This window comes from Carcharhinus amblyrhynchos, chromosome 9 (genome assembly GCF_965287045.1).
Source record: "Carcharhinus amblyrhynchos chromosome 9, sCarAmb.v2.hapA, whole genome shotgun sequence".
Classification (NCBI taxonomy): Eukaryota; Metazoa; Chordata; class Chondrichthyes; order Carcharhiniformes; family Carcharhinidae; genus Carcharhinus; species Carcharhinus amblyrhynchos.
The window spans coordinates 10704231-10716842 of NC_137332.1; the positions used below are offsets into that span (position 1 = coordinate 10704231).

General features: G+C 47.0%; 1 protein-coding gene across 1 annotated transcript in view; it reads right to left on the reverse strand.

Moving 5' to 3' along the window:
* The window catches only part of ak5 (adenylate kinase 5), a 60098-nt gene that overhangs the window by 6840 nt on the left and 40646 nt on the right, over positions 1 to 12612 (reverse strand). Inside the window, 4 exon segments of the mRNA XM_080196460.1 lie at positions 2215 to 2313; positions 3620 to 3783; positions 7386 to 7421; positions 8711 to 8753. Of these exon segments, the coding sequence (XP_080052586.1) occupies positions 2215 to 2313; positions 3620 to 3783; positions 7386 to 7421; positions 8711 to 8753 (342 nt within the window).

Consider the following 12612-nt stretch of genomic DNA (forward strand, 5'->3'; position numbering starts at 1 on the left):
CCCCAAGAGCCACTGGATTGCCATTTCAAAATACAAAGAGGTTCTCGAGAACCCAAGCCACAAGTGGGCAGCACAGTGGCACAGTGGTTAGCATAGCACTGCTGCCTCACAGCACTAGGGATCCAGGTTTAATTCCAGCCTCAGGTCACTGTCTGTGTGGACTCTGCATGTTGTCCCTGTGTCTGTGTGGGTTTCCTCCGGCTGCTCCGGTTTCCTCCCACGGTCCAAAGACGTGCGGGTTATGTTCATTGGCCATAGCAAATTGCCCCTTAGTGTCAGAGGGAATGAGGACGGTAAATATATGGAGTTAGAGGGATAGGAACAAGGTGGGATTGTGTTTGGTGCAGGATCAATGGGCAGGATGGTCTCCTTCTGCATGCTAGATTCCATGATTGCAAATTGGCATTGGGTACTTAAAATAAGACAGACTCGAAGGCTGGTGTGGGAGAGGTGGGTTTCAGTTTGTGGGACACTTGTATCATTACTGAGGAAAGCACGGTTTAGGTTACCGTTAGGATGGCTTACATCTGAACCATACCGGGACCAGCATTCTTACAAACTGCATAACCAAAATAAACTAAATGGTTTTAGAGAAGGGATGTGTAGGCTTACAAAGCAAAAGGCTACTGGAGTGTTACAAGACAGCTATTTAACTAATAATAACCAGACTGTGACAGGGAGGGATAGAGCTGAATTTGGGAAGGATGAGGGGGAGATGAAATGTGCTGGTTTATATATAGTTGGAGAGGGTGGGGGGGGGCTGCGGTCTCTATGCTGGAGCAGAATAGAAGGTCAGGGATAGATGGAAGCTAAGGAAAGCTTGGCAAAGATGCCATAAAGATGGGAGTGTTAGTGTTAAATATTTAAGTGGTTTCAGCTTGTTTTAAGAGCTGATCACATGATTTGATGGGGATGTTGTTAGGGTGTTGCACAGGTTGCTGTTTTACTTTCAGTTTGTCCTCTGTGCAGGCAGCAGCTCCTCAAATAAATATGTCATTGTTAGTTTGAATCTATGCGTGCAAGCCATGTCCTTATCTTTTCATTTAAAACCCACAACCCCAAACCTGGTTAGGACATTGAAGTTGACACCAGGGATTGAAGCGGTTGCTGACCTTCTATTCTGTTCCACCCTCCCTCCAACTATTCAAACCATCACATTTCTTCCCCCTTCAGTTCTGAAGAAGTCACATGGCAGCCAGCATAATCAAGGACCCAATGCACCCACCCCACATCCATAAGACATAGGAGCAGAATTAGACCACTCAGCCCATCTAGTCTGCTCTGCCATTCAATCATGACTGATATTTTTCTCATCCCCATTCTCCTGCCTTTTCCTCATAAGCTCAGATCCTCTTATCAAGCACGTATCTATCTTATATATCCAGACTTATCTGGATAGTCACATGGGCAGACTGGGACTGGAGGGATACAAAAGAATGGTCTAGTTGGACCAATGAGCAGCGCAGGTTTGGAGGGCCGAAGGGCCTGTTTCCTGTGCTGTATTGTTCTTTGTTCTTTGTTATCTCTGTCTTAAAGACACTCAATGACCTGGCCTCCACAGCCTTCTGCAGCAAAGAGTTCCACAGATTCACAATCTCTGGCTGAAGAAATTCCTCCTCATCTCTGTTTTAAAGGATCATCCCCTTAGCCTGAGGCTGTGCCGTCTGGTTCTAGTTTTTCCTACTCGTGGAAACATCTGACTTCTTCTGTCAGGAAAAAGATACAAAAGTCTCAGGTCATGCGCCAACTGATTCAAGAACGGTGTCTTCCCTGCTGCCATCAGACTTTTGAATAGTCCTACCATATATTATTGTTCCAGTCATAGCTGGAGTGTGATCTTTTTCTACACCCTAGCTATGACTGTAAAACTACATTCTGCGCTCTCTCCTTTCCTTCACCTCTATGTACTCTATGTATGGTATGCTTTGTCTGTATAGCATGCAAGAAATAATACTTTTCACTGTATTTCAATACGTGTGACAATAAATAAATCAAATCAATGCTAACTGTGTTCCTCTTCCACAGATACTGCCAGAACTGCTGAGTTTATCCAGCATTTTCAGTTTTAATTTCAGATTTCCAGCATCCACGATATTTTGCTTGATTAAAAGTTGCCGTTACGCACATTCCATGAATGAATGAGGTAATATTGGCATCTCCACACCTGTCCCCTCCTCCCACCAAGTGGGAACAGGCGTTTATAATCGCACTTACCCTCATCTCAAATTCTTCTGCCTGCTTTAGTTCCCGAGGATAGTCGTCGATTAGAATCCCTTTGATGTCAGTGTCAGAAATCATGGCATCTTTTAATATCTCCGGAATAAAAGAAGGTCGAGTGAGTGAGTGGTCTGCCTACGGAAATTCAACAACAGTTGGTCAAAATAATTCACTGCTTGTAAAATATCTGCCCCCCCCCCCCAACAACCCCCTTCACCCCTCTGGCCTCACCATCCCCACCTCCCCACCCCCTCCCCCAACCCCCACCCCCTTCACCCCTCCGAACTCACCATCCCCACCTCCCCACCCCCTCCCCCCAACCCCCACCCCCTTCACCCCTCCGAACTCACCATCCCCACCTCCCCACCCCCTCCCCCAACCCCCACCCCCTTCACCTCTCCGAACTCACCATCCCCACCTCCCCACCCCCTCCCCCAACCCCCACCCCCTTCACCCCTCCGAACTCACCATCCCCACCTCCCCACCCCCTCCCCCAACCCCCACCCCCTTCACCCCTCCGAACTCACCATCCCCACCTCCCCACCCCCTCCCCCCAACCCCCACCCCCTTCACCCCTCTGAACTCACCATCCCCACCTCCCCCCCACTCCCCCCCCCCACCCTCTTCACCCCTCCGGCCTCACCATCCCCACCTCCCCCCTCCCCACCCCAAACCCCCTGCAGTTTTTTTCTACCCGTTGTTGTTCAGGATTCTGACTCACTGGGACAGGTTCTGTTGCGACTTGTGAGCTCAGCATGTCTGTGTTTGCACAGAATCATTAGACCATTTGGTAATCTTGTGCGTCAGATCCAAACCTGATCATTTTAACAGCTTCTCTCCATAAGAACTGGGCAGCGGCCGATCTCCAGCCTGCTGTTCCTTTCCATATTTTGATGGTTGATTTGCCACCACACTTCCGTCCATTCCCTAAATACCCTCGATTCCCTGAGAATCCAAAAATCTGTCTGTCTCAGCCTTGAGTATACTGAACAACTCCGTCTACTCAGCATCCACCCTGTCAAGCCTCCTGAGAATCCTATCTGTCTTAATAAGGTCGCCTCTCGTTCTTCTAAACTCCAATGAGTACATGCCCAACCTACTCAACTTCTCCCCATGAGGAAATCCCTCCATCCCCAGGGTCAACCTTGTGAACATTCTCTGCGGTGGGGGATGCACGGGGATGTGCTGGGGTCCTTAACCGTCGCTCTCTCACCCAATTAAATGCTCCAAATGTGCCACAGAGGAGGGCATTAAGAGTGTGAAGGTCCCATCTAATCTTCAAAAAGAAATATCAGGCTTTAGTTTGAAGCCAAATCTTCCTCCGGTCCACTTTGAAATGTGTATGATTCAGTTCTGTGTTTATAATGGGCGCAGTTTCAGGGTTTTGCCGGATTTTACTCACCTCGGGCACCAGCCCCCCTCGCTCTGTAATCTCCTCTGCCTCTTTACTCCTCTCTGACCCAGACACCGTCGGGTTAGGTAGAACGTCTTCTGCGGATAGGTGGGTGAAGCCATACTCTGCTGCTACCCTCTCACACTGAGTTCCCTTCCCAGAGCACGGACCACCTTCAAAGAACCATAATGTGAGTGGTTTGAGACACACTCGGCAGGATTTATATAGATTTATATAGATGATCTGGAGGAGGGAACCGAGTGCAGGGTGTCGAAATTTGCTGATGACACCAAGATTGGGGGAAAGGCAAATTGTGCGGAGGGTGTGGAGAGTCTGCAGAAGGATCTAGATAGGCTGGGCGAATGGGCCAGGAAATGGCAAATGGAATTTAATGTTGGCAAGTGTGAGGTGGTCCACTTTGGTAGGAAGAATGGTAGGAAGGACTATTACTTACGTGGCGAAAAACTGCAGCAGGTGACGGTGCAGAGGGACCTCGGGGTCCTTGTGCATGAGTCGCAAAAACCCAGCTTGCAGGTGCAGCAGGTGGTCAGGAAGGCGAATGGGATGCTGGCCTTCATAGCGAAGGGGATTGAATATAAAAGTAGGGAGGTCTTGCTGCAGCTGTATAGGGCATTGGTGAGGCCGCAGCTGGAGTACTGTGTGCAGTTTTGGGCGCCGCACCTGCGCAAGGATATTTTGGCCCTGGAGGGAGTGCAGAGGAGGTTTACTAGGCTGATACCGGAATTGAGGGGATTGAGCTATGAGGAGAGGCTGAATAAACTAGGCTTGTACTCGTTAGAGTTTAGAAGAATGAGGGGAGATCTCATTGAGACGTATAAGATGATGAATGGGATGGATAGGATAGAGGTGGAGAGACTCTTCCCGCTCAAAAAAGACAGTAGGACTAGGGGGCACAGCCTCAAGATAAAGGGGAGGCGGTTTAGAACGGAGTTGAGGAGGAACTTCTTCACTCAAAGGGTGGTGAATCTCTGGAATTCTCTGCCCGTTGAAGTGGTGGAGGCTGCCTCGCTAAATATTTTTAAGAAGCGGGTTGATGGGTTTTTGATAAGAGAGGGGATTAAGGGTTATGGGGAGAGGGCGGGAAAGTGGAACTGAGACAAGACAGATCAGCCATGATCTTATTGAATGGCGGGGCAGGCTCGAAGGGCTAGATGGCCTACTCCTGCTCCTATTTCTTATGTTCTTATGTTCTTATTATGATTTTCCAGCTGCGCTTGCTCCGAGTCCGGAAAATCCTGCCCTAGGACAACAGACCTTTCAATAGTCCGTGTCCCGCCCACTACAATTCCCGTGGGATGGGAGGGAAAATATTGTCCGATGCGTGGCAGGTTCCATTGTCACTGGACCAGTAATCGAGAGGCCCAGGCCAATGCTCTGGTGACACGGGTTCAAATCCCACCACCGTAGCTGGCGGAATTTAAATCCAATTAATAAATCTGGAATACGAAGCTAGTCTCAGCAATGACGACCATTAAACCATTGTTGGCGGCACGGTGGCAATGTGGCTAGCACTGCTGCCTCACAGCGCCAGGGACCCAGGTTTGATTCCCAGTTTGGGTCACTGTCTGTGTGGAGTTTGCACATTCTCCCCGTGTCTGCGTGGATTTCCTCCGGGTGCTCCAAGTTCCTCCCACAGTCCAAAAGACATGCTGGTTAGAGGCATTGTCCATACTAAATTCTCCCTCAGTGTACCCGAAGAGGCGCCGGAGTGTGGCAACTCAGGGATTTTCACAGTGACTTCATTGCGGTGTTAATGTGAGCCTACTTGTGACACTAATAAATAAACTTTAAACTACTATCCATCATCCTTGCCTGGGCTGGCCCACATGACTCCAGACCCACAGCCAGTGTAGTTGATGCTTAACTGCCCTTTGACATGGCTGAGTCAGACAATGTTAGGGGCAATTAGAGATGGACAACAAATAAAGAACAAAGAAAATTACAGCACAGGAGCAGGCCCTTTGGCCCCCCCAAGCCTGCACCAATCATGCTGCCCGTTTGAACTAAAACCCCCTACCCTTCCAGGGACCATATCCCCTCTATTCCCATCCTATTCATGTATTAAAAGTCATTATTGTATCTGCTTCCACTACCTCCCCTGGTAATGAGTTCCAGGCACCCACTACCCTCTGTATAAGAAACTTGCCTTGTACATCTCCTTTAAACCTTGCCCCACGCACCTTAAACCTATCCCATCCAGTAATTGAACAGTGGGATGTGGGGTTTTGGCATTTTGCCAGTGCTGCCTCACAGAGTCAGGGTCCGGCTTTGGCTGACTGTCTGTGTGGAGTTTGCACGTTGTCTCCCGTGTCTGTGTGGGTTTCCTCCGGGTGTTCCAATTTCTTCCCACAGTCCAAAGACATACAGGTTTAGGATGACTGGCCATGCTAAATTGTCCCTCACTGCCAGGGAGAATCCTAGGGTAAACAGGGACTGGGCCTGGGTGGATTTTGTTGTCGGTGTAGGCTCAATGGGCTGAATGGCCTCCTTCTGCATTGTAGGGGTCTGTGATTCTTATGATTTTGTTTGAAAGAAAAGCTCATTATCATATTGGTGATTTTGGGATCTTGCTGTGCATCGTTAGGCTGTTAACTCTCTATGACAGTGTCAACCTCACAAATAATGTGCATCATTGCTCATGAAGAGCTTTGGGCCATCCTGATGATGCGAAAGGTATGAGTTCAGTGCGAGTCTGTCATTGTGCAGTGATGGTCGACAGTAACCCCGTGATAGCTGATGTCGCACATGTTAAGAAGATGTTGGTTGGTGTAATTAGCCAATTATTAATGGGGGGAGGGCCGATCTTACCATCGCACCCCACTGGCCCAATAGATAGGGTGAGCCGATAAGATCGCAAGAGAGCCAAGACATCAGGTGCTCGCGATTTCTCACCTCTCGAGATCTTACCGACACCAGATATTCGACACCTTCAGCCTCGCGCCCATGAAGCTGAGTAATTTATTTAAATATAATTAAAATATATTTGACTTGTGACCAGTGAGCGTAGAACTCAATCATCTGGGCCCGCTTGCCTGTATAGCCTTGCTGGAGGAGGTTCTCTGCAGCAAGACTCACAGCTGGTCCCCAGCAACATGGACCAGACGTGATGGCCTTGTCAGTAGAACTGGGGCCCACCCGGGAGGTCACAGGCAAGGTGTATGCCCCTTGGGCATTGCCAACCTGGCACCCTGGCTGTGCTAGCCTGGCACCATGGCAATGTCTATGGGGCACCTTGTTGTGTGAAGGGGAATTGAGGCCTACTGGGGTGGGGAGTGCGCACTATGCAATTCCAATCAGTGGTGGGGGGGGGGAGGGGACGGGGGGGAGGGAGGGGTGGCTAGGTGCAAGTTTGGATTGGGTGATGGGGGAGATGGCGGGGGAGGTCACAATAGGCCACGGGCCTCCACGGTAGCTGTGGGCAGGGGGGAGGGAATCTTGCCTTAGACCATGTAGGCCAGCTAAAAACAGCAGAGGCTTTGATAGGTCTCTCTGCTGCTTAGAGCAGAGAGACCGGCACACGCACAATTGTACCCTCTGCTGCTATCAGCTGGCTTTCTGGTGATTTAAGCTCCTCCTGTTCCTCTACAGGCAAGAAACAGTTATCAACATTTTCTCTTCACTAAGTTACCGGATAAGGTATCGGATTTGGATTTGCCAAAATCCGAAACTCCCCTGTGTTCAAGCTCGTTCTGGACTTTGCAATTTGTTCATAAGATCATCCCAAGAAGAGTCATGAGGGGAGAATGCTCCTTACCAATAATAAAGATGATCTTGATTTGCCTCAAATTTTCTGCAAAAATAATTATTAAAAGAAATATCAATTAGTCAAACAGACCAGAGAAGTTTCTGAACTGCCTTCATATTTCAGATAATAAAAAACAAACTAATTAGGACACAAATTATTTTTGTGTAATGTTCTCTGGATTGTATTTCCATGGCACTATAATACCAGATTCTTGATAAGTGAACTTTTACTGCCTCCAGTAGGGAAGGTTAAGGAGTGAACATAGAATCTGACAGATAGATGGTGAGGTAGAATCCCAATGAGGTAGTGAGTGAGAAGAGTGGGATTTGTTCGGGTCTATAGAGGGGAGAGAAAGATAGATATAGGTTTCTTGGTGAATGGTCCATTTCTCTACACTAACAACTCCTTCTACTCAACCTTTGAAATAAGAGCAAGGCTGTTCAGGAACAATATCAGGAAGCAATTCTTTTCAATGCCGACACTACAGTTAAGAAAGCCCACCAACGCCTTGACTTTCTCAGAAGACTAAGGAAATTTAACATGTCAGCTACAACTCTGACCAACTTTTACCAAAGAAAGCATTCTTTCTAGTTGTATCACAGTTTGGTATGGCTCCTGTTCTGCCCAAGGCTGCAAGAAACTACAAGAGGTCATGAATGTAGCCCAATCCATCACGCAAACCAGCCTCCTATCCGTTGACTCTGTCTATACTTCCCTCTGACTCGGCAAAGCAACCAGCATAATTAAGGACCCCATGGATCCCTCTTCTGTCAAGAAAAAGAAAAATCTGAGGTTACATACCAACTGACTCAAGAAAAGCTTCTTCCCTGCGGCCAAATAATAAAGAAAATTACAGCACAGGAACAGATCCTTTGGCCCTCCAAACCTGCACCGACCATGCTGCCTGACTGAACTAAAACCCCTTACCCTTCTGGGGACCATATCCCTCTATTCCTATCCTATTCATGTATTTGTCCAGATGCCCCTTAAAAGTCACTATCGTATCCGCTTCCACTACCTCCCCCGGCAACCTGGTACATTCTGTATGGCAATGCCACCACCAGGGTCCTCTTGCCAATCAATCAGTACCCTCTGTTCATGCAGTATAAACTGTTGTTCCCTTTGAGATTGGGTATTATCGTGTCTGTCCTGATGAGTGCAAGGTGAAAAGCTTTGACAGCATGTGATGTCTTTCTCCAGCGGTAATCTTTTCAAACTTAAACCTTGGGCATTGGTGCAGCACTAGTTGCTGAACCTCATCTTGTCTTCTACAACCTCCTGCACCACAGACTTTGGCTCTGTACCTGGAATTATAAATTAAAATCAATACTAACCTTCTAATTTGGTATCTTCAGATGTTATGGATTGTTTATCCGTCTGTCAAATGCAAAGGTGAGATGGAAAGTCTTATTGAAATGGATGTTAGTTTTTGATTTGCACAGTTACTGACAGCTATTAATTGTCATTCATATAGTTTGAGTTAAAAGTAAGCATCTGTCTTCAATAAGGATTTGAGTATCATTGTACACAAGAACTAGGAGCAGGAGTAGATCATCTGGCCCCTCGAGCCTGCTCCGCCATTCAATAAGATCACGGCTGATCTTTTCATAGACTCAGCTCGTCTTATCCCGCTCACCATAACCCTTAATTCCTTTACTGTTCAAAAATCTATCTTTGCCTTAAAAAACATTCAACAAGGTAGCCTCAACAGTTTCACTGGGCAGCGAATTCCACAGATTCATGACCCTTTGTGTGAAGAAGTTCCTCCTCAACTCAGTCCTAAATCTGCTCCCCCTTATTTTGAGGCTATGCCCCCTAGTTCTGGTTTCACTTGCCAGTGGAAACAACTTCCCTGCTTCTATCTTATCTATTCCCTTCATAATCTTGTGTTTCTGTAAGATCTCCCTCATTCTTCTGAATTCCAATGAGTATAGTCCCAGTCCTCTCCTCGTAAGCCAACCCTCTCAGTTCCGGAATCAAGTCTTTACATGTAGACACTACGACAACGGATGAACGGACATCATGCAACAATCACCAGGCAGGAGAACACTTCTGCAGTCAAGGGCCTCTGATCTTCAAGTGTTCTTCAAGGTGGCCTTCACATAAGAACATAAGAAATAGGGGCAGGAGTAGGCCATCTGGCCCTTTGAGCCTGCCCCGCCATTCAATAAGATCATGACTGATCTGTCGTGGCTCAGTTCCACATTCCCACCCTCTCCCCATAACCCTTAATCCCCTCGCTTATCAAAAACCCATCAACCCGCGTCTTAAAAATATTTAGCGAGGTAGCCTCCACCACTTCAACGGGCAGAGAATTCCAGAGATTCACGACACACAACAACACAGAATTGCCGAACAGAAACTGATAGCCAAGTACTACAGGCATGAGGATGGCCTCAACCGGGATTTGGGTTCATGTCACACTACAGGTAACCCCCACCATTTGACCTGGGCTTGCAAAATCCTACTAACTGTCCTGGCTTGAGACAGTTCACACCTCTTTAACCTGCGATCATCCCTCTCTCCACTGTCTGTACTTGTAAAGACTTGATTCCCTGTAAAGACTCGTATTCCAACCATTATCTTGCAACTGAGACTAATTATGTCCTGTTTGTGAACCCAGCTCTCCACTCACCTGATGAAGGAGCAGCGCTCCGAAAGCTCGTGATTCCAAATAAATCTGTTGGATTCTAACTTAGGGCAGGTGACGAAGGGTTGAACAAAGAGCTGGGACGAACAATAAATGTTGCTGGCTATGCCCAAAGTCGTTAAAGAATAAATACTAATCTACTTGGTACGATGCCCAGAGGCGCGCTGCGATATAGCCGCTTGATTTAGATGATTGGTTTCTAGACAGCTTCATTGATTCTCTGAAGGAAGGCTTATTCATGTTGCCCAGAGGCAATGCAAAGTGAGCAGTAACAAGGCAGGAAATAAAAGATACGCGATCCTCGAGAGCCCGTTCAACACCTCGTGGAAGAGCAGAGGTGCTTTGCAGCTGACAAAATACCATTTTGAAATGCAGTCACTGTTGCGATATGGGGAAATGTGGCAGCCATTGCGCGCACAGCAAGATCCCACAAAGAGATAGTGCTACATGACCATATAATCCACAAAACAGCCACACCATTTCCAGATGTGTTTGGATGCAAATAAACAAATGTAATTAAATCACTTTCTCCTGCTGATGAATAAGAAGTTAGCATTCCCAGACTCGAGGGAAAGTTTAGTTTATTTATTAGTGTCACAGTAAGTTTACATTAACACTGCAATGAAGTTATTGTGAAAATCCCCTAGTTGCCACACTCCAGCGCCTGTTCAGGTACACTGAGGGAGAATTTAGCATGGCGAATGCACCTAACCCGCACTTCTTTTGGACTGTGGGAGGAAACTAGAGCACCCAGACAAAACCCACACAGACACAGGGAGAATGTGCAGACTCCGCACACGAACAGTGACCCAACCCGGGAATCAAACCCAGGTCCCTGGTGCTGTAAGGTAGCAGCGCTAACCACTGTGCCGCTCTCAATAGTCCTGCTGTGAGATGCTGGGAGCATGGCGAGGATGTTAAGGTGAAGTTTTATCATTGCGGGTGAAACTGTGAGAGGTTTTGATAGAATAAACAGAAAGAAAAAGGATGTCTCCACTGACAGGAGAATCAATGTTCACAGAACACAGTAAGATAATTGGGGAAGGAAAGGACAAGAGGAGAGATGGAGAGAATGTTTTTCTTGTGCAGTGAGTTAAGATCTGAAGTGCATTGCCCAAAAAAGGTAGAAATAGCTTTTAAAAGGAGCAGCACAGTGGTTAGTGCCAGGAACCCAGGTTTCATTCCCAGCTTGGGTCACTGTGTGAAGTCTGCATGTTCTCCCTGTGTGTCTGTGGGTTTCCTCCGGGTGCTCCGGTTTCCTCCCACAGTCTGAAAGACATGCTGGTTAGATGCATTGACCTGAAAAGACGCCGGACTGTGGCGACTAGGGGAATTTCTCAGTAACTTCATTGCAGTGTTAATAGAAGCCTTACTTGTGACTAATAAATAAACTTTAACTTAAAAAAGGGGATTTGGTACAAAGTTGAAAAGGCGAAATTCTCAAGGCGATGGGAAAAAGGCCAAAGAAGTGGGTTGGATTCACACGATGCCTTCAAGGAGCTGACAGAGACAGGGTGGACTGAACATGGCTTCCACCTGGTGGGGGGGAGCCTCCAATAAATGAAAGTTTGAATTCACATTTCACCATCTACCATGGTGGGATTCGAACCCAGGTCCCCAAAGCATTACCCTGGGTCTTTGAATTACTTATCCAATCACACTATCACTAGGCCATCACCTCCCCCAATTTTCACATTGCCATGATGGGATTTGAAAGTTGGGTTTATTATTTTTAATCCAAACTAAATTATTGGTTTGGTAGATAACCACAAAACTGCAGTACCCTCACCATAGTCTCCCTTACTGATAAGGAGATGGATTTCTGCAACAAAAGATGCTTTCAATGGAAAATTAATTCAATTCGGATAGAGACTTTTTTTTAATATAAACCTCATTTAAATGTGAGTTCCTGATAGGGCTCTGCGAACGGACTGGAGAAAGACAGAGAACAAGGATAATGAGAGATGCTCCCCTTCGCCCACACTGATCATTTTAATATGCTTCTGCGCTTTCCATTAACTGTCATATTTCTCACAGTTGGACTCCATGTTAATAGAAGTCAAGCAAAATTTAATCCCTTTCTGCAAAAGGCTCTCGGCAAACACAAATGCAATGTCGCAGCAAGCTCTGTTAATATCAGTGAGTCAAGCTTGATGGTGGCATTTGGAACAAGTATTTCTTCAGTGAGGGGAGGGATTCAGTTAGAGACCAGCAGGTTAACTCTTGGTTTTCAGAAACAAGAGGGTTCCCGACAGATAGAATCGAGGAAAATTTAACATGTAATGGGTAAAAATGGGAAGGAGTCTTCTCAATGTTCACCTTGCTGGCTAGGCCACCATTTGTTGGCCATCCTTAGTTGCCCTCGAGAATGCGGTGTTGAGCTGCGTCCTTGAACCACTGTGGTCCAAGGTAGGCACATTCACAGTGCTGTTAGGGACAGAGTTCCAGGATTGTGGATACATTGCAGTTTAGAGTCATACAGTGCAGAAGGAGGCCATTCAGCCCATCGTGTCTGCACCAACCACAATCCCACTCAGATCCTACCCCATAAATCAATGCAATTTACATAAGAACTATGAACAGGAG